We start from the raw sequence: 27,412 nt of genomic DNA on the forward strand, positions 1-27,412 counted from the left end.
TTCGCCCTTTTCGGTTCCCATTCTCTCCTACACCTATGAAATGACGTCAATCAATCCCCTCGGCGCCTCATTTTCCCGAATACTTTGTCAGCGCTATCAATTCCTCATGATCCTGACCAAATCCCACCTATCCCTTCACCTCATTCTTGCAATTGCAAGAAACCCTTAACATGGCACTCCAGGAATTCAACAATATCCTTGGAGTCAGCCTACACCGGAAGCGAATCTAACCGATGAAACAAATCAAAGTTGTGGTCTTGGACGACCACAGACGAGGTTGGACCAAGAGGTCCAACACAAGAGAAAATAAGAGAAAGATAAAGGAGGAAATACTTTACTCTGATTGCAGTGTGCGGTCGGAGCAAAAGTCTTGGTATCTGTCGATATAGATGGTGGTATATCTCTTTGCATTCTGGTGGCCATTTTCCCTGGTCTTGTGTGTTGTCTTTCAACAACGTCATAGCTGGGGTGTTCTAAGGTTAATATAGTTTCTTTTTCCCCTAATTTTGAATCAACTTATCCTAAAGGCTTGTTTCTAAAGTTGTTCCTACATCTACATGTAGTCTTTGGGATGCTGAGAGCTTAGACCACAGGAATTTTCTCACTCAACAGTATCTTGAAATCAGGTCGGTCCTAGTTAACCTGTGATAGTGTAGATATTGTGTTGATATATTCTGATAGACACGGTCATTACATTTTGAATCAGAATTGGTTGTGAAAAAAAGGAAAAAAAAAAATTCGAAGTTGTAGAAATAGCGAGAAATATATATCCACTTCAGTACCTGTACAGACCTCCAACATCCATATAGTAACACCATACTTTTGATATTTAGTCACTCAATGCAAGGATTCACTAACCCATTTAAAACCCAATGAGACAGACGTACGCTAAACCCCTAAATGTCCCTGAACCTTTTACTAATTTCTGTTGTTCGTCGCATTCGCAACCCAGCACCAGCCGAATCAAACAACATCTTAGCAGCCGGATTCCTCTCCAATGCCCTCCCAAACCCCCTCCAACCCCTGAGAATTCTCAATATTCCATCGAACGCGCAGCAGACAGATCAACAAACCCACTCTTCTTCCATACAATAATAGAAAGCGTCTCCGCAACAAGTGCAACAACCCTCCACACCAATGGATACAAATTTAACAGATGAAAAGCAGCAACAGGCTGACTCAGTCTACGCACAGCACCATCCAAACCCGCCCAAAGTGCAAGCCGTGCAAGACTAACCCAAATCTCTGCTAGAAAATCAACGCCAACCCACCCGCTCCAAAGTGGGTCCTACGACCAACAGCAACGCGCGCACCTGCCAAGAAATCCTCACCGAGCTTGTGAACCGGAACGACGCGTTTATCAAGTGCGTCGGCCCGACATGCGAGAGGAGATACTCGGCTATTTATTTGCGATTCACGGTGGGTGTGCGATACTGATGGATGGGTCCTTAGGGCGTTCAGGATATCACTGAGGCGCCAAGGACCTTTCCATATATCTGGAGTCGACTGAACGCTGCAAATAACCAGGTGGGACATATAGCAGGTGTTGCAATGACCTGGCTGATCAAACCTGGGGCTTGGCAATATGATGTTGCCTGGCTCTTCGACTTTAGGCTCTGATTTCACCATGGCAAGGCACGCTGAAACACGAGGAATCCTTGGCAGTGAGACACAAGCTTTGACGGCAGAAGACGAGACGCAAGACAAGCTTGTTCAACTTGAGCGAAGACTTTTTGAGAATGGCATATTCCAAACGTGCATGATTTCTCTGTTTTTTTTTATCTCTTAGACATCTTAACTTGGCTAACCCTTTCATTAGGGCTGCCATTTTAGCAGTGTGGAAGAAAGCCAGGCTTCTTATTTAATACCGACTTATAAACACATCATTTAATTTACCAGGCAATCTCTCAATAGGCATAAAGAACGTCATGAGCACCAGGTAGAGCACCCCTGTTAATCTTTTTGTTCGTATTCTGCAGCCACCACCTCAACGCCCACGCACTTCCAATAGTTGCAATTCCAAAAGCCGTATTTGCAGACATTCCAGTCAAGTAACGAGGCCCATCACTCTTCGGATAGAGGTAGGCTGTGTAAATGTAAGACGCATTAGCCACAACGTTGATAAAGCCGATCGAAGCGGCTTTCTTCTCTGGTGTCTGACCCAGTGTAGCAGACACCCAGCCTAGAATGACTGAATTAACGGCGTATGCACCACTGGCAAAAAGGAAACAAGCCACATATCTTGCACCTTTGTTAAGTGTCACGCAGGATATGATGAAACCTACAACAGCGACACCCATGGACAACGTAATGTGCCATGTCCGCTCGTTGTACCGACCAGAGGTGATGCCAATGATGATACAGCATATTCCGGAGAACACATATGGAGGGCATGTCAAGACCAAGGTGACTGTGCTGCTGAACCCAAGACTTCCAACGACAGTCGGGAAGAAGTTGTTAAAACCACATGCACTTAGATGCATGTTCTGCATAAAAGCTAAGAGGTACACGCGTGGGTCGGCCATGGCTTGCTTCAGGCCAGCCAGAGCACCCTTCGACTCGTCACTTCCGACTGTATCTCTCTGAATGCGGTCATGGGCAAGCTGGCGCTCCTCCGACGTCAGCCATCGTGTTGTGAGTGGATGATCTGGCAACATGAAAATTCCAAGACCGGCAATGCCAAATGTCACCGCGCCCTCAATGATGAAAAGCCACTGCCATCCTTTGAGATTCATGTGCTGGTCTAGTGTTGCGAAGGTTGCAGCTGCTATCAGACCAGCAACAGCAGTGGCAACAATATTGCCAGTATACAGGATGGAAATGCGTAGAGCAATTTCCTTGCGCGTGTAGAAAACTGACAGTAGAAACAGTGCACCCGGATAAAACGGAGCTTCAGTGACTCCCAGAAAGAATCGGACAAGTAGAAGACCAATGTAACTCTTTGTCAAAGCAGTACAAGCCGAGACTATAGCCCATAGTGCCATGCACCCGCTCATGTATAGAGATGGACGGAACTTCTTTGAGGACATGAGCATGTTCGACGGTATTTGCATCAGAAGATACCTAGTTTCCAAGTCAGGCTATGTATCATCTTGATATACTGGGGAAGTCTTCAACATACCCGACAAACAATATCGAGATACAAGTGTTGTACTGTGTTCCGACAAGACCAAGATCCTCTTCGAGGTTGTTGAGACGTGCATTGGCGATAGCATTGCGATCGATCTTGGTTTTATTTGCATTAGTATATGAGCTTCCGGTATATCTAGGTAGAGGCAATGCTTACATAGTTCAGAAAATACATTGCCCACAGAATGGGCATGATTCTGAAGTCCAATTTTCGCACAAGTCTGATTTCCGCTGGGTCAACCTTGGCTGTAGCCCCGGAATAATCCCCTTGGGCTTTCTCATTTGCCACTTTGAGAGAGTCAACATCTTCAACATGAGCGTTGTTAAACCCTTTGTCTTCCAAAGTTGGAGTCGAAGATGGTTTCATGGTTTTAGAAAAGATTGCCATAGCTCTGAGGTGGAATACCTCGACCGGGAAAGTGAGTATTAATAGCAAGAAAACGGAATGAGATAGTAACGATACCTTCACTCGGTGTATAGAAAAAAGCAACTGAGTGAGTGATATTCAGGCATCACGCCTCGAGTTAAGGTCATTTATAGACAATACTTCTCAGTCGAAGCGGACAAAGTCCGATTCATCCATGTCACACCTCATGGAATAGGCTTGGGAAAATGCCGAATCTCATAGTGAAAACAGAACAAAAAAGGATTGCCAAGATACCAAGACCCAAGCTCAACTAATCCGCATCATGTACTCCAGGCTCTGTTCGAGAACCCCAGACTTTCCCCGCCTTTTGCTGGGTCGTGTCTGGGGTAGCCAAAGCCGGAGTTTATTGGGTCGTCCTAGAGCTATGACGCGAGATAGACGTGCCAAGTATGCCCTCAAGGGATTAGTTCGGATTCTTGTCGGTTCTGACCCCCTTGCGGACTATATCAACACCGCCAAAAGGAGACACCCGGACTTTGCAATGTCCGCCCCAACACAACAAAGTCAGTTTCCTCTGCAAATATCCCTTTTTCTGTCAAGGTACTGAGCTTTGCTTTCCAAGGATTTTATTCTCTGATCAGACAGGCCCCCTTTACCTACATATAGAAAGCCGGGCCTCAGCCCTGAAGTTGTGTTAAGTTATCAATAGAGTGAAAAGTTACCTCTATAGAATATGCAATCCACCACTATGTACCCGCGCGGATTCGATATTCCAATAACCGCTCCTCTCTTAATGCTATAGCTTATTCCAGAACACCTCCTTAATGTGCTCCTAGTGTCACTTTACAAATTCCTGAACTTCTTGCTTTGGCTTACTTACTCTTTTCTCATTAACACCATAAAGTTACCCTAAGGTTCTCCTCGCCTGGTTGAAACGATGCACTATTGCGAAGTCGACTACCCAGTAAAAGACGGCCCTCATATTTAGCTATTCGAAGGACATTAGAATACTGATAATCCAGATTTATTACTAGGAAATTATGCAAAGTCGGTGAATTCAGGAACAAACGGGCATCATCTGGGTCGTTGGGGGGCTGTTCTGTGTCACCTTCGTGTGTAACCGCATGGCTATAAAAAGCACTTTTTATTGCAAAACGCATTTATTCCTGATCTGATAAGGGCTGCCTCTCCAATCTTCATGCAACTGCAACGACATAAGGGGCGTGTTCGTTTACTATCACCCAAAGCCTGTAATTTAGTGTTATAAGCATACAGACCAAGAAGCTTCCCTCTCAGGGAATGCACACGCCCGAACACGGTTATTTACTTATGTACGTAGTTTGGCCTCAATCTATGCCTAGCCGTAGGTGGTTTTACACAGCTGCCAGCTGCCGCCAACTACAAACGAAGTTTTGCCTGGCTAAAATTCATTACCATTGCCGTGAAGACCAAGCCGAATATCATAGTCATAGGGTCGCAGGGCAGATAGAGCTAGTAATTAGTAGTGGATTTTAATAGGATACTACATTATTATTTACTAGTTTTCCTTTAGGTAAATCAAGGAGTGCTTGGTATTCTTTTACCCTACAACCCTACGAGCTAAAAATAAAACCTAGTACATAAAAACGTGGCAGATACTAGTAACTAACGATATAGTAACCTGTCAAACTACATTAGTAATTGCTGGTTCTGTTTACCCCGCGACCTCTGCCCTACAACCCAACTCCCCATTTTTGTCATTTTTGTCATTCTTGTCATTCTACTCAGGTTGGACTGACATGGCTACTCTTGACTCCCTCAAGTGGGCTCTTAGGCAAAATGCCACCGTGAGGGGGTCATCCCCGAAGCAGCCATTATCAGACATACAGAACGACACTGGGTTCAATATCTTACTACAGGGACCAGGGTGGATGACGTACCAAGACTTTGTCATTCCTCAACTTTTGGAGGTGCTAGCTCCCCTCTTCAGCTCGCGTATCAATATCTCAGTATTAGAAATCGGACCTGGACCGAACAGCGTACTTGGGTATCTGCCCGGTCGTCTGAGGAAAAGAATCCGGAGATATGCGGCATTTGAGCCCAATGACCTGTTTGCTACAAGGATGGAAAAATGGCTTTGCTCGACATTAGAGACGGAGTCACCGCTACCCTGTCTAGAAAGCCCACCTGATGTCCATCGAATTCCATTCGACATTAACGGCAACGCAAAGAGTGATACTCGTACGCGTGGTAGCGACGAAAAATTCGACGTTATCCTATTCTGCCATAGCATGTATGGCATGAAGCCCAAGGCCAGGTTCATCGAACGAGCGCTGGGAATGCTGGTTGAGCATCCCGAAGGCGGAATGGTGGTGGTGTTTCATCGCGACGGGACTTTACACCTCGACGGGTTAGTGTGCCATCGAACGGCTTCTTTCCCTACCGGAGCCGTTTGTGTGGCAAATGACGACAAGGTACTGGACTCTTTTGCTCCGTTCATCGCGGGGTTCGTCATGCAGGATGCGGAGGCGGACAAGGCTATCCGAGTTGAATGGCGTAAGGTGTGTCGCGCCTTGGGTCGTCGCGACAAGAACCACCCAGATCATCTCGTATTCAGCTCGCCAAACATCATGGTAGCCTTCAACAAACATGCGACAACGTTACCGGAGCTGACGGCACAGGTGTCGTGGTTAGACGGGGAGAAATGGGTTAAGAACTGGGAAGCTCGTCTACACCATCCCGCCGCGGTCGCTAGGCCGACAGAGATCCGACACGTCCAACAGTGCGTTCAATGGGCTCTTAAACACGGGGTCAACCTGACAGTTGTTGGCGGAGGCCATAGCGGTCACTGCCTTTATCCCAGCGTCGTTTCGGTCGACATGAGCGCCTTTGATCAAGTACATATCCTCACAGCCGAGGATGGACGAGAATCTGGTTCCAATTCTGCTCCCTGGGTCATCGCCGAGGCTGGCTGTAAGACGGGAGATATTATCTGCAAGGCCATGGCGGCAGGCTTGACAGTGCCATTAGGGGCACGCCCTAGCGTAGGCGCGGGCCTATGGCTACAGGGCGGCATCGGGCACCTAGCTAGGATGCACGGGCTCGCGTGTGACTCCATCGTCGGCGCCGTTATGGTTAGCGTCGAGTCTGGCCAGCTTCTTTCCATCGGCCGTGTACCAAGCCAACACCGGCCCGTCGGTGCTGTGCTCCCAGAGAACGGAAGTGATCTGCTATGGGCGATAAAGGGTGCTGGAACCAACTTTGGCATCGTAATCAGCGTTACTTTCGAGGCGTATGCGGCTCCGATGTTCTCGATTCGAAACTGGGTTTTCCAGCTGAGTGATAATCTCGAGGCGAGGCGCAAACTTAGTGATTTCGATGACTTGGTGGCAAGGAAGCTCCCCAAGAACTGTTCTGCAGACGCGTATCTGTACTGGGACATTGGCCAGCTGCATTTTGGTGTAACCATGTTTGAATCTTCCACGACTGAACTCATCTCTGAAACGCCTATGTCGACACCCACGCCCGTAGAAACAATTCTCGGGCCAGAAGACAATTTACAGGTCGTGGACGGCGTCGGTTTGTTCGATACCGAGATGTACATGTCCGGAATGCATGGGGGTCACGCCAAAAGCAAGACCTCATCATTCAAGCGATGTTTATTCCTAAAACGCATTGGAGCATTGAATGTCGCCGAAATCTTGGTGGCAGCCATCGAGACTCGTCCCTCGCCACTCTCTTATCTCCATCTACTACAAGGTGGTGGAGCTATTAGTGACGTTCCAGCCGATGCGACTGCTTTCGGTTGTCGTGACTGGGACTTTGCATGTGTGGTAACTGGCGTCTGGCCGCGCCAACAAGATGGAACCGAGGTCGCTCGAGCTGCCGTGCAGTGGGTCTACAACGTCGCTAGCAACTTGCTGCCTGTAAGTAGTGGAGTTTACGGCGCAGACCTTGGACCGGACCCTAGAGACACCGCATTGGCGGCTAAGGCCTTTGGGCCGAACCTGCCACGCCTGGCTCGCCTCAAGAGAATAGCAGACCGGGGTAATGTGCTAGCCTACGCCTGCCCGCTTCCAAAAGCGCCCACAGAACAGAAGCTCATCATTCTTGTCACGGGAGCAAGCGGCGCCGGCAAGGACCATTGCGCTAACATCTGGGTCTCCGTATTCCATGAATGCACCCAGAAAAGATTCATGGCACGAGTAGTCAGCATCAGCGATGCGACTAAGAGAGAATACGCGGCGGCCACTGGTGCCGACTTCAACCGTCTGCTTCTGGACCGGGAGTACAAAGAGCAGCACCGGCCAGCGTTGACCACGTACTTCCAGAGCCAGGTGCAGCATCGGCCTCGGCTACCAGAGGAGCATTTTCTAAATGTTGTATACGGCTCCGGGGATGTAGACGTGCTGCTAATCACCGGTGTGAGAGACGAGGCGCCAGTGGCAGCCTTCTCGCACTTGGTACCAGACAGCAGACTGCTCGATGTTCGTGTCAAAGCTAACAAAGAGACGCGGCGTGCTCGCCGAGGCTACCATGGCGGTGATTCTGATGGCGATGACAACGCGAATGGCGGACCAAAACCGAAGCCCTTGGACTACAGTCCCAGTCTCGTCTTCAACAATGACGAGACCGGAAATGAGAAAGCGAAAATGTTTGCCGAAGACTACCTGCTTCCCTTCTTCGGTAATGACCTTCAGCGACTGCGCAAGATGGTGCGTCCAGTACCCGAATTTCCGCGCCCCGGCGTTAAGTTCCAACATGTGCTCAACATCTCCCAGCATCCGGGTGGGCTTGCCCTGTGCACCGGTCTACTACATGCTCACTTCACGGGTGACTGGGCCAAAGTTGACAGGATAGTATGTTGCGAGGCTGGCGGCTTCATCTATGCGTCCGCGTTGGCCTCACAGGTCAACGTACCCTTGGCGCTGATCCGCGAAGCCGGCAAGCTACCCCCACCCACCGTTTCCGTCCTCAAGAATACGTCTCACATCTCTTCGGCATCCAATTCAAATGAGAAGATGATTGAGATAGAACGGGATTTGATCCCTAGAGGCGCGTCGGTAGTAGTCGTGGATGATGTACTCTCCACAGGGAATACACTTTGTGCGGTCCTACAGCTTTTGGGTGAAGTTGGTATTGCTGATGTCAGCATCATGGTTGTGGGTGAGTTCCCTGTTCATCGTGGTCGACAACTGTTGTACCAGCGTGAGTTTGGCATCAATATCCAAAGCCTTTTGGTCTTTGATGGTGCATAGAGAACGAGAGACTGTTGGAATTTTGGAATTTTAGACTTGTTATCAAATTGTTTCTCTTTTGGTGTTGGTATGTATGTAGCTACACGTACAACAGTCTACCCTATAAAGATTCACCCACCTCCACTCATTCTTACCAGTACACAATTAGAGTAGTATTCTATATAGTATTCTTACAAATGAATAGTAGTACTATATTATTTTTTGAAAGAACAGGGCTCTTTGCACCCCTAACTCTCAGCTCTTGACTCTCAATTTCATACTAGTATCTTACTAACTAGTTACCTAGGTAACTAGTTGGTCCCCTATTAGTAGCAATCACTGCCTGGCACCTCAATAGCATACTTATGGCCTCCGCCCGCTTGGACTCGCTGTGCTGGCCCTCGAGGTACTTGCTCGAGTGTGTGAAAAGCTGCCTGTCAATCGTACGTGGCATTTCGACAAACGACTTCGAAGCGACGATCATAAACGCGCTCCTCACGGCCTTGATATTCTTGTCATTCTTATCGAGTAGCGCGGCGTAGAGCAGGGCGTATACACGTCCAGCCAACGGTACTATCCCCCAAGCCACCGCAATCAGCGGGAGTCCTCGGGGCAACGTGTCGCCCTAATCATACCGTTCCCGTCGAAATCGAAAGGGTATGACTGCTTCAGCGCCTTGTTCGACATATCGCTTTTAGTAGCGATGTAAGCAAGCTCGTCAGATAGCCTCACGCCTAGCGGAGGCGGTGTCCATTTACCGTCAGGGGATGATCAGTGAGCCATGTTGATTATGTAATAGTCAGTGATCAAGTGATCAAAAAGCGGCAAGAGGTGAGGTCCTTACCCGGTACGTATTTTGCTACATTTAGTTAGTTACCAATTCCATCTACCACTTACTAATCTTTCATTTCCCAATTGTATAGCTACCTAGGTAGTATACCTTTTTTGAACTAAGCATAGTAGATTATCGTAATAGTTCATAATATGTGAATGTTGTGGTGCTTTCCCACGGCTCTCCGGGGGCCGTGATATGCTATCTCCGTTACTCCGCTACTCCGCACTTGATCAGCCTAATCTTCAACAACTCAACCATGTACGACTCCTATCGTCAGTATTTCTATCATGTCCATATAAATCTAGATAACTAACACTGTTTTTAGGACCACACCCTCTCCTCGCCCAGGTCCCACTGACCGTCTCACCCTTCATCAACCTCCCCACCTCCGTCACATTACCCTACACATACAAATCTGTCCCCTCATCTCTACCCCCCTCAGTGACAATCGATCCAAGCAGCTCTGATGGTAAATCCCGCTATGTCGTCTCGCCCAGCGGTGAGCACGCAGCTCACCCAGACGACGTCCTCGCCTCATGCCACTCCCTCGGACAACATTTGAATCAGGCTCGCGCCAACGCGGACCAGGCAATCAACGCATGGAAAGAGTCGATCAAACAACGCGAACTAGCCGAAAAAAGACGCCTGGCTCCTGGGTGGCTCGACCGCGAAGAAAAGCTCCTTCAGCCTAGCCGGACCAGTATGTCCCCTGTCGCACAGGGCGATACCCATCCAAGCCTGCTAGATAGCTCTTCCCCTGATCAGGGCTCTTCGCAACTGCCGAGCATGGTCCCTCAAAACGATGGAGAGGAGTTGGATAGAGCGTTCGGTGGTCTAGGTGTGAAATGAGGAAGGGTGGTCATCCAAGAGAGTCAATCCCTCACTGCTCTTTATATCCAAGGAGTGCTTGGGAACCAAATTCTCAATGTGGTACTAAATCAATCTCCGACATGAGGTCTCTAAAGGGTGCACTATGTTTCGGCGGTCCTTCCAGCGCTAGGCTCTTCTAAGCCCTTGTCAAAGCAGTAAATAACCCCCGAGTCTGCGACATTTCGCTTTACCGTGGGCCTTTGACTGTTGGCGCTAAGATTATGTTCTGCTGGGAGATAAGTCGGGTGGATCAGTTGGCAATCGTTCCTTGGACTAGCTATCCGTGTGGTTTATATATAAAAGACAGTATACCAAGAACTCAATATTTGTAAATAATGCTGTGTATAAAATGCTGTGTAGTATAACAATTGTAATGAATGTTTCTAATTTGAACCAAAAAAAAAAAAAAATTGTATGGAAAAGTACACGAATATATATTTCTTAGAACTGCGGTTCTCCCAAGCTCTTGGAAAAGCTCCACCCCGCGACGGAAGCTCTTTTTCATTCCACCCCAACCTAACCCTATCGTATCATTCAACTCATTTTTCTCTCTCTTTGCACCCACACATACTACAACATGGAGGTCATTCGCAGCTCCCCTGAAGCTTCCTCATTCGTGCCGCTGGCCGAACACCAGTCGCGCACCCCAAGCTCCTTCTACTCCGGACCACCAGTATTGTACCACCACAGCCAGCACTGCAAGATCGTTATCCTTGAGCGCGAGCTACTCGCCACCCCAGCGCTGAATGCGCTGCGCGGCCAGGATGCTGCAAACAGCACCGCAAGCCAGGATGACGAGGATAAGGAGGTCGCAATCTCAGGCGTGGATACCTGGGTGACATCCGAGTGAGTCTACGTCTATCAACCCCCCACCCCCCCTTCCATCCCATAGCCAGGACACCAACTGACTAAATATACCACTCAACAGCAAGTTGCTCCTCTTCTCCCCCACCGCCGCAACAGGCGTGTCAATCCCCTACCCCTCAATCTCACTACATGCACTCCAACGACTACGCGTCCCAAACACCGACGCCGAAGTCCAGGGCCTGTACATGCAGATCGCGACGCCGGGTGCGCCCTCCGAAGACGACGAAGAGGAATGCATCACAGTGACAGTTGTGCTGCCCGCCGACGCCACGCTACAAGAGCCCGTGGAGAACGAGACGGATACACCCACGCAGCAGCTTTACAATGCTGTCTCGGCGTGCTCCAATTTACACCCTGACCCTGTTGAGCCGGGCGATGAGGATGACAACGAGGATGGACCTAAGTTCATTTCGGCTGAGGAGCATGAGGGAGTCTTCCAGCTTGGAAATGGTGATCTGCCCCCGCCTGTTGATGGGAGCTCTGGGTGGATCACCGCTGAGAATATGGAGCAGTTCTTTGACGCGGATGGGAATTGGATTGCTGCTGGTGAGCCGCCTTCTTTCCCGCTTGGGCCTGGAGCTGGGACTGTTAGGGCTCGGGAGGGGGAGAATGGAGTGGAAGAGAATGGAGATGAGGATGAGTCTAAGTGGCGGAAGACGGATTGATTGAGACTAGACTGATTTGAAGGGAAATATGAAATGCACGGCGTACGATCGGCGTTCAAAATACTTGACTGGCTACGTAGGAAGCTACCGATGGATGGGTTTGGATTACTGTTTAAGAAAACATATGTAGAGAATTGATTGGATTTCTACTAACGATTTCCTATTTCATGAATATCAACCTAAGAAAACACACATGAAACATGGAAGCAGAAGAGAAAAGACGGACCACAGACCACCAGGCAACAAGAAAATAAGAAGAAGTAAGTGAACAAATAAAAACAGATAGAAGAAAAGGGACACTGAAGCTTTTGCGCCGACATCAGTGTCAAATACCGCACAATAAAAAGAAGTTAAAATGAATCAAAAGAAAACTGTCGCTTTCAAAATGGACAGAAAGACACAGCAAAATGAAGCTTATTCCCGTAGGAATCCATCACCATCGTAAAGGCTACCAGGCGTGGCAGTCTCCCGTCCAAGTCCGAGTCCCTTGCTAGTGGGAGTAGTCATCCCTCGACGTGGGGAAGTAGGAGTCGGGGGTGCATGGTGGCTCGACATATGAGGCGGGAATTGTTGGTTGGTTGGCATGGAACGGGGGACATTGTTCTTGCTACGGATGGGGGAGGATTCAGGCGTGCGGAATGACCCAATTGGGGGCTGCATGGAGGGTTGAGGAGGGGAGGTGGTCTGGTTGGGGTCTTCAAAGATAGTGACATGATCTTGAACCATTGATGACCGGCGAGTGCCATAGAGAGAAGAACGGCCAATGGGACCCAGCTCATTGTCGAGACTGGAAATTGAAACACGATCACGGCGGAATGAAGGATTTGGAGCGTCGGTTTTCGCGCGTTGGAGTGAGTCTGTGGATCTGCGCCAGTCACTACCTTCTGTTCCGGTAATACTCATGACAAGAGGGAGGCGGGTGGGCGAGGCTAGGGGACTATCTGGTGTATGATGCGAGGTTAAGGGTCCGCAAGTCGACTGTCTCCGAGTTGGAATGACGCCGGGTTGGTTGCGAGGCCCCTTGACTGCTGAACGTCGTGGGCTACCGAGGGCAGGGGAGTTCTCGTGGGATGCAAATGGAGTTTTGGACGTTTCCCAGACAGGTGGTACCCTTTCAGGAGACGGAGTGTGGGTGAGAGAGTTGCCTTGAGACTTGGGGAAAGATGTGAACAGTTCAGGGAGAGCGCGGTCGTTTTCGAATGTGGGCTTATTGGCACCCAAGGCAGATGGAGTGCGGTTCCTATTCTTGCAAGGACTGTCATCGTACATTGGGGGCAGAGGCTCCTCGACTAGTGGCCCGAGAGATCCAAGGCCGGGCTTACCATGTCGACTGCCGTACTTGCTGCGTCTGGAGGAGGACATAGGGGACGCTGTAGTTGGTGGCAACGAAGGCAAGGGTTTAGTCGGGTTGTTGATTGAAGTCTCACGTAGATCCAGCTCCTCCATCTTGTCGAAGTCTTCTGGTTCCTCCTCGACGGTAGGAGAGAACGTCGATGACCCGAATGTCATGGGTGGATGGATAGAAATACGAACACAGTTTTGACGTCGGTGGCCCTTGCGTTGTGGATTTCCACCTTTTAGTGCAGAGGTAAGACTGCCATGCTGAGAGAGACTGGCACGCTGCATCGGGCTTGGTGGCTTAGCGGTATTGCCTGCGTTGCCTGGTGATCTAACCTGGTGGAATAGAGTCCCACCCCCAGGCGAGCCAACGTAGAAGGGGTCATTCTCCATTTCGTCATTATCGTAGCCTGTACTGTTTTGATATTGATTGACATGTTGTCCAGAGGGCATGTGGGAGCCCGAGGATCGCCAAGATGGGCCTGAATATTGGTGTTCCAAATGCCCCACTGGAGTCCCAGATCGCAGAGAGGCATCTCGTGAAGGAGGATTAGATGAAGACATAGAATCAGTTCGACGTGGGGCGCCACCAAATTGATCAATGGAGACACCCGACTGGTGGGTGGTCAAACTTCGCCGAGGTGACAAGGGCGCAGATTTATGACGAGTTTCAGTTGTCGAGTAGGAGCGGACAGGGAAGTTGTGCATAGGAGGCATGGAGGTGTTGGTGGCAATGAAACCCCTCCGACCATCCTTGACCCCAACGTCGGCAGCACTGAAAGGTACAAATGTGCCTGAGGGGAAAGTGGGTGAGGTCACATTCCTCCCATCGTCCAAAATTGAGCTATTGGTAGTATCTAGACTCATGGAGGAAAGTCTCATCACAGAGTCATTCCTAGCATAACTAAATCTGTCTGGGGGATATGCAGTTGGAGGAGGAGGGGGAGGTATCGAGTGACCAGGCATCATCCCGGCTGTTTGACTAGCAATACTTCCCCCACGAGCACGAGTAGGGGACTCTTCGGTGTTTGAATCAAACACAGACGAGTTACGGTTCTCTGAAGCAGGAAAGAAGCTTGATCGCTTTCGTAATGGAAAGGGCCACCCAGGTGAAACAGGTTTCATACCTAGATGGAATCCAGTACCATCTTCGTTGGGATCTGGTGTCTGTGTTGGAGTTCTCTCTGCTGGCAATTCCAAAATCCCCTCGACAGCCGAAAGAGGGACGTCTTCTTTTGATATTGATGTTCTCGCTTTCGATGGCGGACTAGGAAGTTGATTCGATTCATTCAATGTGCCCAATGTACCAAACGAGCTCATGCGTTTGTGGGATGATCGTGATAAGCGCTTGGAACGAGATCGAGAAAGGGAATGACGGAGAGATCGTGCTTTCTCGGTGAACGGAATAGATGAAACCGAATCGCTTCTTGGACGATGCAGACTTTCTCTCGACGTTAATTGTCCCCATTCTGATGGTTTACCATACGGAAGCTGCCCATGCGCTCTTAATACGCTCCCTTCTGCCCGGCTCAACTCAGTCAAGGTGTCAGATTGCAAGGCCCGACTGCGCCGTCCTGGCCTCTGCGTGAAGCCCATCAGCCTCATTACATGGCGCTCTTTGCGATACCTGACCCAGACAACGATGCCGACTACTGAGAGGGCAATGAAGATGGCCGCGCCGCAAGCGGCTATGGCGATGACGGCGGGCAGCGCCAGCATGGTCGCCTCGCTGGCGTTTCACTGGGCTGATTCCGAGGCTGTATGGACACAATTGGCGGAGATGGTCCTCTCGATTCCTCATCCGTGAGTAGCGGGTTGGTTCCGAACATGCAGATGTTGCGAATACTCGCTGTATCAAAACGGCAACACTGAGGCTTCACAGGGCTGGAAACTTCACCCTCATGAAACACAACAAATTCTCACGAGAGTAAGAAACAACAAGACTTTCTGGCATGCCATCAAGGGGACCACCATTTGTTATGGGAACATTGATTCCAGCCGAGGAATGCTCATTCATCACCACCCGGCGCAAAGAATGTTGGCGGCCACACTACCCCTACCCCCTTCGAGCCCGTTTTAACTGTGACAGCGCCACCATAATTCATGTGAGCGGGCCATTGATATATTTAAGAACCAGTATTGAGTGTTTAGAGTTGGTGTTGAGTGAGTGAGTGAGTGAGTGTTCTAATCGACCCAGTTTTATACTTGATCTATCAAGTGTTCTTTCCGCGTCTTCTTTGACATCTTTAGTCAATGGAATCTAGGGCGTCTTTTTAGGCATATTTCCAATGACTAGACGAATGGCTAACAAATCCAATAAAGTATTCAACCATACACGACGCTTTTCCACTGGTCGCCTTTGATGATCAACAAGGTCAGTGCGCGTCCGAAGACCAATCCGATTCCTGTCTGGATAAGTGATCCATTTTGATTCCAACTAAATGGTTTTGTTAGTATAAATTAGTATACGCAATAGATGTGCAGTTGGGTTTGCGTTGGGTTATGTTGTATAGAGTGATAATGCATTGCCCTAATGACTCCTTGCGTGCATGGTTCTCGAGTTCAGTTGGATCCTACTGATAGCAGAGGTTTGAATATCTCTATAGCTTCCAGTCATTCCACTTTTTAAAAGTCAGTTCAAGCATCCCTACTCCATTCTGCGATCGGGAGTCAGCATGGATGTCGTCCTCTTGGGGTCAAGTTTCCTTGGCCATCCCCTAGAAGAAGGGCCAAGTCAACATTCGTTTGGTGTAGACTTGTCCCCTATAGCTCAGATCATAGGTTTCAATCTGCATTAAAACATTGAACAGTATATTTCTAGGGGAGGGTAGAGTGCAAGTTTCATGTTGAACGGCCTAAGGGGCGCCAGTTCTCACTTTCACCGCCTCATGTGGGAGAGGATGCCCAAGATGCCCAGATGAGAATAGCTTCTCTTCAACTGACAGATCCAACTTTTTAGAACAGTTGTATCTGACCACACAAAAATATGATGTATCTCATTCCATGTCAAATGATTATTCCGGGGCGCATATTGTCATTCTCCACTATGAATAGGAGCCAGTGCCATCAAAGAACAATGCAACAGCTCCCCACCAAGGTCTATACATAAGGAAGGCCACGGTCTAGTCCGATTTCCCCGCCAGCGCATCACTCACCGTCTATCACCTTGGGCTTTCTAGAGTTGCCCCTCGCAAGCTTCATATTTAAGGTCTCCCGACCTTGTATCTGCCTCCTTTCACTCTCACTTTTCTCTGTGTCTACTGAGTACTCTTCTACTGCTACAATGGCTGCTACCCCTATTACCAAAAATGGACTCTTTGTCCACAACAACACCACTGCTCCTGAACATCCCAGCCTCATGAGCATGTTCTCCCTCAAGGGAAAGACTGCCATTGTCACCGGTGCTGGTGCCGGTATCGGATTGGCCGTTGCGCAGGGTCTGGCCGAGGCTGGTGCCAATGTGGCCATGTGGTACAATAGCAATTCTAAGTGCATCGAGAGGGCTGCCGAGATCGCTGAACAATACGGTGTCCAGAGTGCGTAACGGATATACGCAATGTGATTGGCTCCACATAATTCTAACCCGATTTCTTTCACAGCCAAGGCTTATCAGGTTCAGGTCACCGATACAAACGCCGTCGAGAAGGCTGTCAATGACGTTGTCAAGGACTTCAATGGCCGCCTCGATGTCTTTATTGCTAACGCCGGTGTTCCCTGGACCCAAGGCCCCATGATCGACGGTCCCCTCGACCACTACCGCGATGTCGTCTCCATTGATCTTGACGGTACCTTCTACTGCGCCAAGGCTGCCGCTTCCCACTGGCGCCGCCAGAAGGAGGAGGGCACCGATGTCAACGGCAACAAGCTCACCAACTTTACATATGGAAGCTTCGTTGCTACTGCCTCTATGAGCGGGCACATTGTCAACTTCCCCCAGATGCAGGCAGCCTACAACGCTGCTAAGGTTGCCGTCATCCACCTTTGTAAGTTGTTATTCAGACACCATCAGCTTTATTACCCTACTAACACCTTCCAAGGCAAGTCTCTCTCTGTCGAATGGGTCCGCTACGCTCGTGCCAACACCATATCCCCCGGTTATATTGCGACTGAGATCTCCAGCTTTGTGCCCGAGGATACCAAGAATATCTGGCGCGACAAGATCCCCATGGGTCGTGAGGGCCAAGCCCACGAGCTGAAGGGTGCCTACCTCTACCTTGCCTCCGATGCTTCCACCTACACTACCGGCGCCGATCTCATTGTCGACGGTGGCTACTGCGCTCCCTAAGTTCTCTCGCAGCGAATAAAAAAAAAGTAACATTGGTTTGGAGCGTAAATTTTGGAGAGATTCATGCCAACGATTTTGATTTTAACGTGACTATAGACGAACATAACGATTTAAAAAAAAACAGACCAGATGGACAGAATGGACAAGTCTAAATCAATATATTGTATTTGCAACATTTCCTCCCCCTCAGTACGCAGGCATCCAAAATGACTCGCAAGGTAACATGGTGCCCAGAACACAATGCGAGAACCCGAGGAAGTATTTCGCCATTACCGGCACGACCAGCCAAATTTCCGTTTGTGCGCGATTGCCGAGCCAATGGCAATATGAGACGATGTCATGTAGAACTTTTATGTCCGGATGAAATGGCTCGATCCCTTGCGTGGCGTTGATAAGCCCCGCCAATGATATCTGAAATGCGATCTACGCCCGCGTCACAGGACTCATAGACCGATGTGACCGAGTCGACCAGTTGCTTGGATCATACCATAGCACCTACAACCTACGAGATACCCGGTAACATCAAGGCATTCATAGTGTGGAACTGGAGATTGAAATGACGTTGGTTTCATACCTGAATAATGACATAGGAAAGTACTTCATCGCTCAGCTCATCATGTACTCGGACATTCTGCCAAGCCCGTGAATGCTGTATCTGTGCCTCAGCACTATCCTGCTCACCTCCGTTGTTCCAAGATGTCAGGCGAAACAAAAGCAAAAACACCCTGGGAGGTCCACTCGACAACCTCATCTAACCACACCGTCGGTCTTCCTTGCTCGTGCTCGTTACCAACGATGTAAATAGGACGCCTGACGTCGAATTCCCAGACGGGGATATCATCGGTTGGGTTGTCTCGCACGTAAACAGCCTCGTCGAGAGCAGAGTCGGACCATTCAGAGTCATACTCGTCAGAGGACACTACAGATTCAGCAATACTGTGTGAAGGGCTGTGGGTGGAGAGGCCAGCCAATTCCACAAAATCGGACGGACGGTATGGGCTTCCAGCATAGCTGGTAGGTCTGCTGAGGTCGTGTATTTCTATCTCAGTATCCCTTTCTGAAAGCATGTTGAATGGGTCGGGAGCAGGTTCTTCGTCGTGTCGATGATAGTCAGGTGTTGGCATGGATGAAGTTGGGAGGGGTGACGGACTTTGTTCTTCTTCATCTTTTTTATCGAGGTTGAGTGCCTCGTACCCTACCCCGGGCGTACGGTCTGGTGGACTTTGGCTGATGGGATTACGGTTGAAGAGCTTGCGCGCAATTTGTTGGTACACGGGAAGGATAATGTGATGGTGGAAGGCGCCGAGGTGCCGCATAATCGAGGGATTGTAAACGGCAACAACAAAGAGGAATGAGAGAGTCAGGCAAATTATGGGGAAGGCAAGAGAAGCTTCCGCCATAATGAATTTGTCAATTGAATACTTTGTAGAAGTGAACGCGTTTTGATGAAGATAAGAAGTACATCTGTTGGTTTAGGGAGGAGAAAGGGAAGAAGTAACGCGAAGAGGACCAAAAATCAGCATTTACAACTGTTGTCAATTAGTGGATAACAGGTTGATTGAACTGTTAAACTGGCACACACTTGGCTCATTCGACGTATTTTCATTTTGTTACTACATATCCACCTCTAGGGCAAACCGAGATCAATGTGCCTAAAGAACAATAAGACAAGTATTTATAGTCGATCACTGACATCAACACATATGTATCCGAATTACATTACAAAATTGTTATAGAGAGATCCCCCTAGTTTTCACGAGTATGGACCCGATGATCCCGTAGAGTCACAATGTTCATTCACGATGTTCAGTCACGTCCGAGGTTAGTTGCACCTTCCCCAGATGACCTTTCACGACCTACGGACAACTAAGTAGGCCACCCAACACATAACTCTCTCATTGGTTACTATCTCACTGCCTTGTTCATTACTGCCTTCTTGAACCATTTACTAATTTTAACTTCTCTTTTATTTCTATACTACAATAGTCTACCCTATAAAGATTCATCTACACCTAAACTAGCGGCCAAGAGATCTGCTAATTCAATTCAGATTTAATTCAAATTGTTCGTTATTTGCTATTTGTTTGCTTGTTTGCTACAATCGAGCAGAGTTTAGATGGTTTTAGCAGGGTATATAACCCCTGCATTTCTAGTTTAATCAATTAATAGTTCTTCCTCTGCTTTCTCCTCATATAGTAACAGGTTGCTCAACAGTATTCATTTATAAAAATACTATATAAAGTAACTATATATTCAACAATAGTACTTGTGAAGTGAGAGATCTAAATTATTGCCTGGCAATATGAACCAATGAGAGAGTTATGTGTCGGGTGGCTTGTATAATCGCCCGTACACGCCCACACATGCCCACACCATAAACAACTCCTTAGAAGGAGCCCTCTCTATGCTTCCTATATTTAGATTGATGCTGCAGCTCTCCCATAGACGTCGACTCAGGATATTCAAGTATCTCATTGTATAGTGGGCCACTCACTATTCATTGTTCACTATTCATTGTTTACCTGCTCTGCTTTCTTTGATTGACTCGAATCAATGGGTCTGATACTCAACACCTTTGTTTGAGATTTAAATGAGAATTATGTACTCTATTGTCTTCTCTAGTCCTTTGTCCACGACATCGACACAAAGGCCTTTGACACATTGTATAAATGCATGCCAAACAACATCACTTTTCACTCACATCTTTCTCATCCCTCCATCAGATCACAACACTCTGTATATACCTTATTCCAATCATCCCTTTAACCTTACCACTTGTGCACTCACACAACCATTCACCATGGGGATTCCTGTACCAAATACAAACCGTGTCACAAAGCGCAGATTGACCCCAAGGAAAAACTGGACAGAGGTTGTCAAGGAAAAGATTGTACAGTTATTATTCACTGGCAACCAGCTCCTATGCGATCCAATTGCTGTCAAGCCCAAGTCACCGCAAAACGCCGCTCTACAGGATGCTCTCGAATGCACCGAATGTAGAGATATACATATTATTCCATATATGTTGAATTCAGACATTGCTGCCGGATCATATATCACCTCGGAATACCCACCTTTCTTTGCCAGCAAAAGCACACCACATGACGAATCTATATCTCCCTTAGACACAGACACAGTAGTCCACCAAAATACCAATGCGACATTTTGGGATGATATCACACCTGCGCAGCAACAATGTTACTACGACAAGATCGATACCATTCTAAAGAAGGCCGAGGCTGAGTCAGGAAAGCCAATAGATGAAGCTACCGTCCTTTTTGCTCACTACCAAGTGGACTTCCACATCCGCCAACACTACCTCGCTCCCCGAAGTATCCTTAATATGTGCCGCTCAAAGGATGATATTAAGGCGCTGAACAGCTGGCAGTGGAAGTGCGCCGTCGAAGACGAGACAGCACTTGCAGAATTCCCCGACTGGGGTGTGGGATGGGTGCAGGAGCCGAGCAATTCTATCGGCCACCAGATTGCGGCATGGCGGATGGGGGAAAGAAGGCGAGAAGAACATCTCGCGGAAGTGAGAGCCCGGTGGGCTGAGATCATGACCGAGAGACAAGAACAGAGAATGCGGACAGTCAAAATTTTCTACAAGGGCGTGCATGTTAGGACTTGCAAGTATGAGCCATGTGTACCGCGTCTAACAGAGAAGGAGATTATGGATATTGCCCGAGAAAAAGGTGCAATCCATGAGGCCTTTTTAAATGCTTCATCGTGTATTACTACATAGCCATTTGAATTGTTCTATTAGAGAAAAATATCATCAACGGCATTTATTTTCACCCGAATAAAAGCAACACTGCATATAAAACCTAAATAGGAGCGAAGGGGAGATAATTTAGAGAGCAAGACAGACGGGTTCTAGGGATGAGACCTGTTTGTGTCTACCCATATAAAAGGTCAGATATAATACCTAGTTAGCCCTTGTCAATCTCGCCAAGTCTCCCGGCATTAATACCACCCCTGTGAATATATATAGTTGATATATTTCAAGGATTATTTTGATCTTTTTTGTTCGAGTGACTTTTAGAAGGTATGCCGACATCTCCCAATGAATCTATACCTAGGTACCTAGGTAGCTATACGTACTTGATTTCCTCTACCTGGTGGGGCTTTCCTATCTTAGCTGCCGCCGCTTTTATGAGGGCGCTCAGAGTCAGGTTCACTGAGTAGATTTCAGTCCGGGCTCAGACTTACTGAGCCGCTCAGACCAGTCACGTGATAAATCAATGATCTCCAATGAGCGCTCAGTTTTAGATGGTCTTCAACTTAAAAGTTTTGTTGGGGTATACCAATTTAGGTAATATTGAGACTGTAAGGTCGATTTCGCCCTCGCCGCCTTGGCAGAACGACATGGGGTGAAATCATCCCAAGCTCTCCTGACTGGCAGAAACGCTTTCTCCACTCAACGTCTCCACTTTCTACTTTCGTAACTGCTTATCATCTAATGTAGTAACAATATGGAGCTAGGTTACAAACGCCGCAAGCTAAACGAGTTCGAATACCCTCCTATTCCAGTCGTCGAGCAGGACATCGTTGAGTATGAAACTGCGAATGATCCGTTTTTGATTCGGCTCATACCTGGTATGTTGGTCCGATCTCTAGATTCTCAAGTCACGTTTCTTAGCGCTAATCAAATCACATTTTTCTCAGTTTATCTCGACAATGATCACCTCCAAGCCGATAAATTTCGCGCCGAATCCGTTACAGAGGTCGACGATGAAAATGAGCAGCTTGTCCGAACCTACCACCCCAGTCTATCTTCAAAAAAAAAGGTATGGGCGTCAAGTTCAGCTTTCGGTGAAACTGTCTGGCTGGTCGAAAAGCCTCTCAGCCCATCAGATAGCGTGTATGCCGGTGGGCGGCCAATCCACTTCATGCCCGGAGATCCTCAACAGTACATTCCCAGGGGCATTCTCACCCCCCCGATCTCCCGACAAGTTCAACGCGCACTTCACAAGATACATCAACCCAAGAAGATTTTTGACACCCGCCGATCTTAACAGACTTCGAGAATTATTTCCGGAGGCTGTTGGTGTCGAGGTACTCATTGCGGGTTTCCTAATCGTGCTTTTTGAAAGCGAACAACATACGCAAGACGCGTATCGCGAGGTCTGGCCTTTAGAGCTCGCTGGTCTTCGAGTGTTTTTCCATACCACTCGCTATAGTCTCACGACAACACCTATCCAGTCCGGTCTTAGCGTCAGTGCAGACCCAAATGGAGAACACCATTCTCGTGCAGGGTGCCTCGGACTAAAACTCCAGCTACGAAATGGTTCCATGGCTATCACAACCGTCACCCATGGTTTCGTCCAATGTCCGGGGGTCTCGATGCCCGCCAACATCTTCAATGTCTTTCAAACAATAGTCGATAAGGCAAAGCGGAGATTGAGGCGGTATCTGCCAGCTAAGGTCGGCGAGGACGATGGCGCCTTCGTTATGCCTAACGAAGTGCTTACGAATGACCCCGTTGGAAAACAAGTGTGGCTTGCATCGTCTCGAAAACAGGTACGTTTACCTACTTAGCTCTAACCTAACCTACTTATGCTACACTTCTAACGCTACTAGATTGGCGCCATCGCCCACACGTACGACCACCCAAGCCGAATCAAACCATACCCACACGGCTACAAGCATGACCTCTCCCTCATTTCAGATAGTGCGCTCCCCGATGTGACTAGTCCTCCAGGATATCCACCAGTCACAGGCTGGGCTGACTACACGGCGGCACTAGATGGACAAGATGTGTATGTTGTTTGCTATCAAACAAACGTTGGGCGGTGGCGGGTTATCACAGGTACCCTGGACTCGGAGCTCTTTAACAGAGCAGCAGTACTCGGCACGGGCTATACATGGGACCGAAAGACAAGATCACAAAATTCCTTTTTGCTCTGGCACACGGGCGCCAACCTTGCACCAGCTGACGGATGGTCAGGGGCTCCTTTGTGTCTGGGACGGCCATCAGATGCGGCTGCTAGAGCTGTGGTCTTCCAGAATTTCCAAGAGGACTGCCTCCTGGCTGGCGACTCATCGACTGAACAACACCATGCCTTAGTCAAAGCGGGGTTTCTTCTCCCACCTGACATTAAGGACTCGAGCATTGTGGGCGTCGACATGCCAAACCAGAACAGGCCGTACAACACACTACCAGGCATGAACAGGGAATCGTTCACGCTGGAATCTCAGCGACGTAGTTTCTCGGGAATATAGGAGTTACGACGTGGGACTTGGTGGGTTGTTATTCTTTTGATTAATATATTTACGTGCAAGAAGGACGTTGCTGAGTCGTGTTGGCCCTGCCAATTATTATTAGCTTTTAGCACAATCAGAATTAAAAGGTTGCTTTGAAACATAAGGTTATTCCCACATTTTGCCTCTTGGCCGTTGGTCGCACAATCCCTTTTAACTCTTACTCTTAAGCCCATCATGGAAGCACCAACCCTCTATATACCCCGATCTCTAGAATTACCGGGTGAGAGTAATAGTTGTCGAAGTGGGAGCGCAATGCGTGCAAACAGTACTGTGGTTGTCCAGCCTTCGGGAATTGATACTATCGTTGTGTCGGAGTCGGATCGGGGACCGGCCAGAGTATCGGTAGTACGACGGGGTATAGCGGTCAATGACAAATGCCTGAATTTGTTGCCTGAATGCCTTGTTTTGGCCTGATATATGCCTGAATTAAGCCTTGTTTTAGACCGCTTTCAGGCCTCTCTGTACAGTGTACTGTAACCGACTCGGCATGGAATAACTAGGCGCCGTTGACCCATAAAAATGAAGCCTTTCATCTCCATACAAATTGGCGCATCTCCAACTTTCTGGACGTTGCAGGTGTCAAAAATGAAGCTTTTCGTCCCCATACAAATGGCGCATCTCCGACTTTCTGGACGTTGCAGGTGTCAAAAATGAAGCTTTTCGTCCCCATACAAATGGCGCATCTCCAACTTTCTGGACGTTGCAGGTGTCAAAAATGAAGCTTTTCGTCCCCATACAAATTGGCGCATCTCTATCTAGATTTCTCTATAATTAATAGAGCCTAGTAGCGTTTATTTGGTTATATTCGGTAGCGAATCTTTAACGAAGGTTTCGAAGTAAAACGTATAGAGTTTTATAGTCGATAATAAACGGTTGATAGTTCGGATAAACGCTATTTCGGATAGCTGTTACTACTATATTTAACCCCTTCTTTTATTAGATATATATAGTATTATTTATCGACTACTCCGATTAAAGTATTTTTAACGATTTAATCTATTAATCTTTATACTCCTTCTATATATCGGCTATCGAGATAACCTTTACTAGTACTATTAGAGGTTCTAGTTCCTCTTCTTAACTAGGATTATATAGCTCCTATACGTCAAATTACACTACAATTAACTCGATATTAGTAAGCTATAAATCCTATATCGCTATATCCTTTAGGATAACGCGGGTAGAAAAGCAGTAATGCGTCAAGTCATTGTATGAAGCCTCCAAAACCTCACTTTTCTGACGCCTGTCAGAAAAGCAGTAGTGCGTCAAGTCATTGTACAAAGCCTTCTAAACCTCACTTTTTCGATAGGTGTCAGAATATTAGTAGAAACCACCCTCTAAGGAGAGATTTCTGACCACGGTCAGAAATAACAGTAGATATACCTACTTTCCTAGAAGTAATTTCCCGACCGCGGTTAGAACATCTATATCGGATAGGGTATATATATGTAAAGGATAAAGGTCCTTTCAAAGGTGAAACAGGAACTTGGGCGACATATGTATTCATAGAAGTTTTGACACGTGTGTGAATCGTGCGGGGTTCGTCACCCGATCGGTGCCGAGCCTTAGTACGCACATTTCCTTTTAATCTTGGGTCCCCCGGGACCCCTGAATTCTAGCAAGAATTAGTCTTAGCATATATAGCCTAATATACCTTTGTTCCTCCTCCTAAGCTAACGTATCTTACCCGGTTGATAGGCCTTATACCTAAAATAGTATATTCTTATAATTCTAATTCTTCTTCTTTAACTACCTAAGATATAATAGCTCCCCTAATTACCCGTAGTAGCTCGTATAATAATACCGAGGCGCTAGAGTATCCTACTTAAACCGGTAGCGAATCGGGAATACTTCTACCTACGGAAGAACGGGAGGAAATACTAATTTAGGACCTACCTAAAAAAACTATCGAGATAGCGGCGGAAAGCTCTCGTATCGCCGATAAAATCCTTCGAAGCCTAGAAGAAAAAATTACGGAATATAAAGCTAGAATAGTATTATAAGAATATATTCTCGCGGCTTAAAAAGTAGTCGCGGAAAATAAAAAGAAACTTCGGGATTTTAATTAAATAATAAGAAGGTCTCGGAACTACCGCGATTTATCTATAGAAAGCGAACCCTTTTAAAAAAGAGAGATTAAAAGAGATATTAGCTAATTTAAACTAGATTTCGGTATAAAATAAAGAGAGGACTAATTAAATAACCTTAAAGCGCTTTTTAAAAGAGCTCCGAAAAATATATCTTAAAAATCTAAAAAATCCTCGCTACTATAAATTATTTATATATCTCCTATAAAGAAAAATAGATATCTTATAAACAGAAATATCCTAAAGAGATATCGGATTAGGATATATTTAAGAAATAAATAAAGATACTTCTAAAGAACTCCTATAATATTATTATCGATATCCTTATCTAGTTCTAGAAGGCTATAATAAAATCCTACTAGGACCCTTATAATTTCGAAAACTATCTCGAATCGCTAGAGAATTACCTTCTAAACTAGAATAAGAAATAAAGGACCTAGACCCTATTTATAAAACTATAGAAACTTTTTTAAGATATTATAATTACTACTAATAATAGCGTCTTACCTATAAACTAGGACGAAATATTAAAGCTAATATTTATATTTTACTATATCTATTTTATATACTAGAGGCTAAGAAAAGACTCTTTAAACTATTATTATTAAGATAAGAAAAGACGGGAAAACTATACTAATTCGATATTAAATTACTCTTATATTAAAATCTCGATTACTTAGGATAAAGGATAATCTTAGGGTAGAGGGTAACCTAGGGATTTTAGAATCTAAGGCCGGGGCTAGGGACGTAAATTAAATAATTAAGATAATTTATAAAGCTTTATAAATAATATATAGCCTAAAAAAGGAAACGGTACTAAAAAGATACTAGAAAGCGCCTATTTTATCTATAAAGATAAAAACTACTAGACTTAGGATTACCCCTAGAAAGTCTTAATTTAATCTATTATCTAAGTATTAAAAACTCGAGACTCTAGATAATTAAGAAAAGTCGAAGAGCTAGAGTAGATCCTAATATACTAGCTTAATACCTACTTATTAAGACTATAATACGTCTTTATATATCGATTACTATATATAATAGTATCGAAATATATATAGATCTAGATACTAGCGTAAAATATAATATAGTTAGTAGAGAGTTCGCTAAAGAAAATAAATTATATATTATATCCTTTATATCTCTATTACTAAAAGGCGTAGTCCTAGAACGACTCTATATCTATAGTATATATTAGGTACCTTTCGTAATTAGAAACTTTAGAGGGACTAAAAAGATAATAAATCGACCTTATATTAAGATCGAGAGAGATCCTAGACTAGAAGGAAGCCTAGTATTTTTATCTAAAATATTTATAAATAAATTTAATATAATTCTACGTCCTAGTATAGATAAATAGTAGTTCGGAATAAAGAGTTTCGAACTCTAAAATCCTTATAAATTTATAAAATAATTAAGAAATACTACTATTATCTATATATTAGTTAAAATATTAAAAGAGGTTTAGTTACTAGACGAAGACGCC

At 46.7% G+C, this 27,412-nt stretch overlaps 9 protein-coding genes across 9 annotated transcripts; 6 read left to right on the plus strand and 3 right to left on the minus strand.

Moving 5' to 3' along the window:
• Positions 1-1,907: 1,907 nt before the first annotated feature.
• Positions 1,908-3,517, minus strand: N7516_001454 (uncharacterized protein; the record flags this gene model as incomplete). Its single annotated transcript, XM_057214176.1, has 3 exons — positions 1,908-3,063; positions 3,122-3,225; positions 3,287-3,517. The coding sequence occupies 3 exons, from the start codon at positions 3,515-3,517 to the stop codon at positions 1,908-1,910; spliced, it is 1,491 nt and encodes a 496-aa protein (XP_057076059.1).
• A 1,757-nt stretch (positions 3,518-5,274) lies between these two features.
• On the plus strand, positions 5,275-8,733 carry N7516_001455 (Higher eukaryotic phosphomevalonate kinase; the record flags this gene model as incomplete). Its single annotated transcript, XM_057214177.1, has 1 exon — positions 5,275-8,733. The coding sequence occupies one exon, from the start codon at positions 5,275-5,277 to the stop codon at positions 8,731-8,733; it is 3,459 nt and encodes a 1,152-aa protein (XP_057076060.1).
• Positions 8,734-9,803: 1,070 nt separating this feature from the next.
• N7516_001456 (uncharacterized protein) lies at positions 9,804-10,396 on the plus strand (the record flags this gene model as incomplete). The annotated part of the gene is made up of 2 exons (XM_057214178.1): positions 9,804-9,819; positions 9,873-10,396. 2 exons carry the CDS (start codon positions 9,804-9,806, stop codon positions 10,394-10,396), a joined length of 540 nt encoding a protein of 179 aa, XP_057076061.1.
• Positions 10,397-10,994: 598 nt separating this feature from the next.
• On the plus strand, positions 10,995-11,949 carry N7516_001457 (Voldacs domain-containing protein; the record flags this gene model as incomplete). The annotated part of the gene is made up of 2 exons (XM_057214179.1): positions 10,995-11,263; positions 11,346-11,949. The coding sequence occupies 2 exons, from the start codon at positions 10,995-10,997 to the stop codon at positions 11,947-11,949; spliced, it is 873 nt and encodes a 290-aa protein (XP_057076062.1).
• A 414-nt stretch (positions 11,950-12,363) lies between these two features.
• N7516_001458 (uncharacterized protein) lies at positions 12,364-15,006 on the minus strand (the record flags this gene model as incomplete). Its single annotated transcript, XM_057214180.1, has 1 exon — positions 12,364-15,006. The coding sequence occupies one exon, from the start codon at positions 15,004-15,006 to the stop codon at positions 12,364-12,366; it is 2,643 nt and encodes an 880-aa protein (XP_057076063.1).
• A 1,564-nt stretch (positions 15,007-16,570) lies between these two features.
• On the plus strand, positions 16,571-17,572 carry N7516_001459 (putative carbonyl reductase; the record flags this gene model as incomplete). Its single annotated transcript, XM_057214181.1, has 3 exons — positions 16,571-16,823; positions 16,887-17,270; positions 17,325-17,572. 3 exons carry the CDS (start codon positions 16,571-16,573, stop codon positions 17,570-17,572), a joined length of 885 nt encoding a protein of 294 aa, XP_057076064.1.
• Positions 17,573-18,249: 677 nt separating this feature from the next.
• N7516_001460 (uncharacterized protein) lies at positions 18,250-18,972 on the minus strand (the record flags this gene model as incomplete). Its single annotated transcript, XM_057214182.1, has 1 exon — positions 18,250-18,972. One exon carries the CDS (start codon positions 18,970-18,972, stop codon positions 18,250-18,252), a length of 723 nt encoding a protein of 240 aa, XP_057076065.1.
• A 1,400-nt stretch (positions 18,973-20,372) lies between these two features.
• On the plus strand, positions 20,373-21,317 carry N7516_001461 (uncharacterized protein; the record flags this gene model as incomplete). The annotated part of the gene is made up of 1 exon (XM_057214183.1): positions 20,373-21,317. The coding sequence occupies one exon, from the start codon at positions 20,373-20,375 to the stop codon at positions 21,315-21,317; it is 945 nt and encodes a 314-aa protein (XP_057076066.1).
• A 730-nt stretch (positions 21,318-22,047) lies between these two features.
• Positions 22,048-23,797, plus strand: N7516_001462 (uncharacterized protein; the record flags this gene model as incomplete). Its single annotated transcript, XM_057214184.1, has 4 exons — positions 22,048-22,171; positions 22,241-22,436; positions 22,486-23,095; positions 23,156-23,797. 4 exons carry the CDS (start codon positions 22,048-22,050, stop codon positions 23,795-23,797), a joined length of 1,572 nt encoding a protein of 523 aa, XP_057076067.1.
• Positions 23,798-27,412: the final 3,615 nt, after the last annotated feature.

The sequence above is a fragment of the Penicillium verrucosum genome, assembly GCF_028828655.1.
Source record: "Penicillium verrucosum strain IBT 35672 chromosome Unknown utg000001l_segment0_segment0, whole genome shotgun sequence".
Taxonomy (NCBI): Eukaryota; Fungi; Ascomycota; class Eurotiomycetes; order Eurotiales; family Aspergillaceae; genus Penicillium; species Penicillium verrucosum.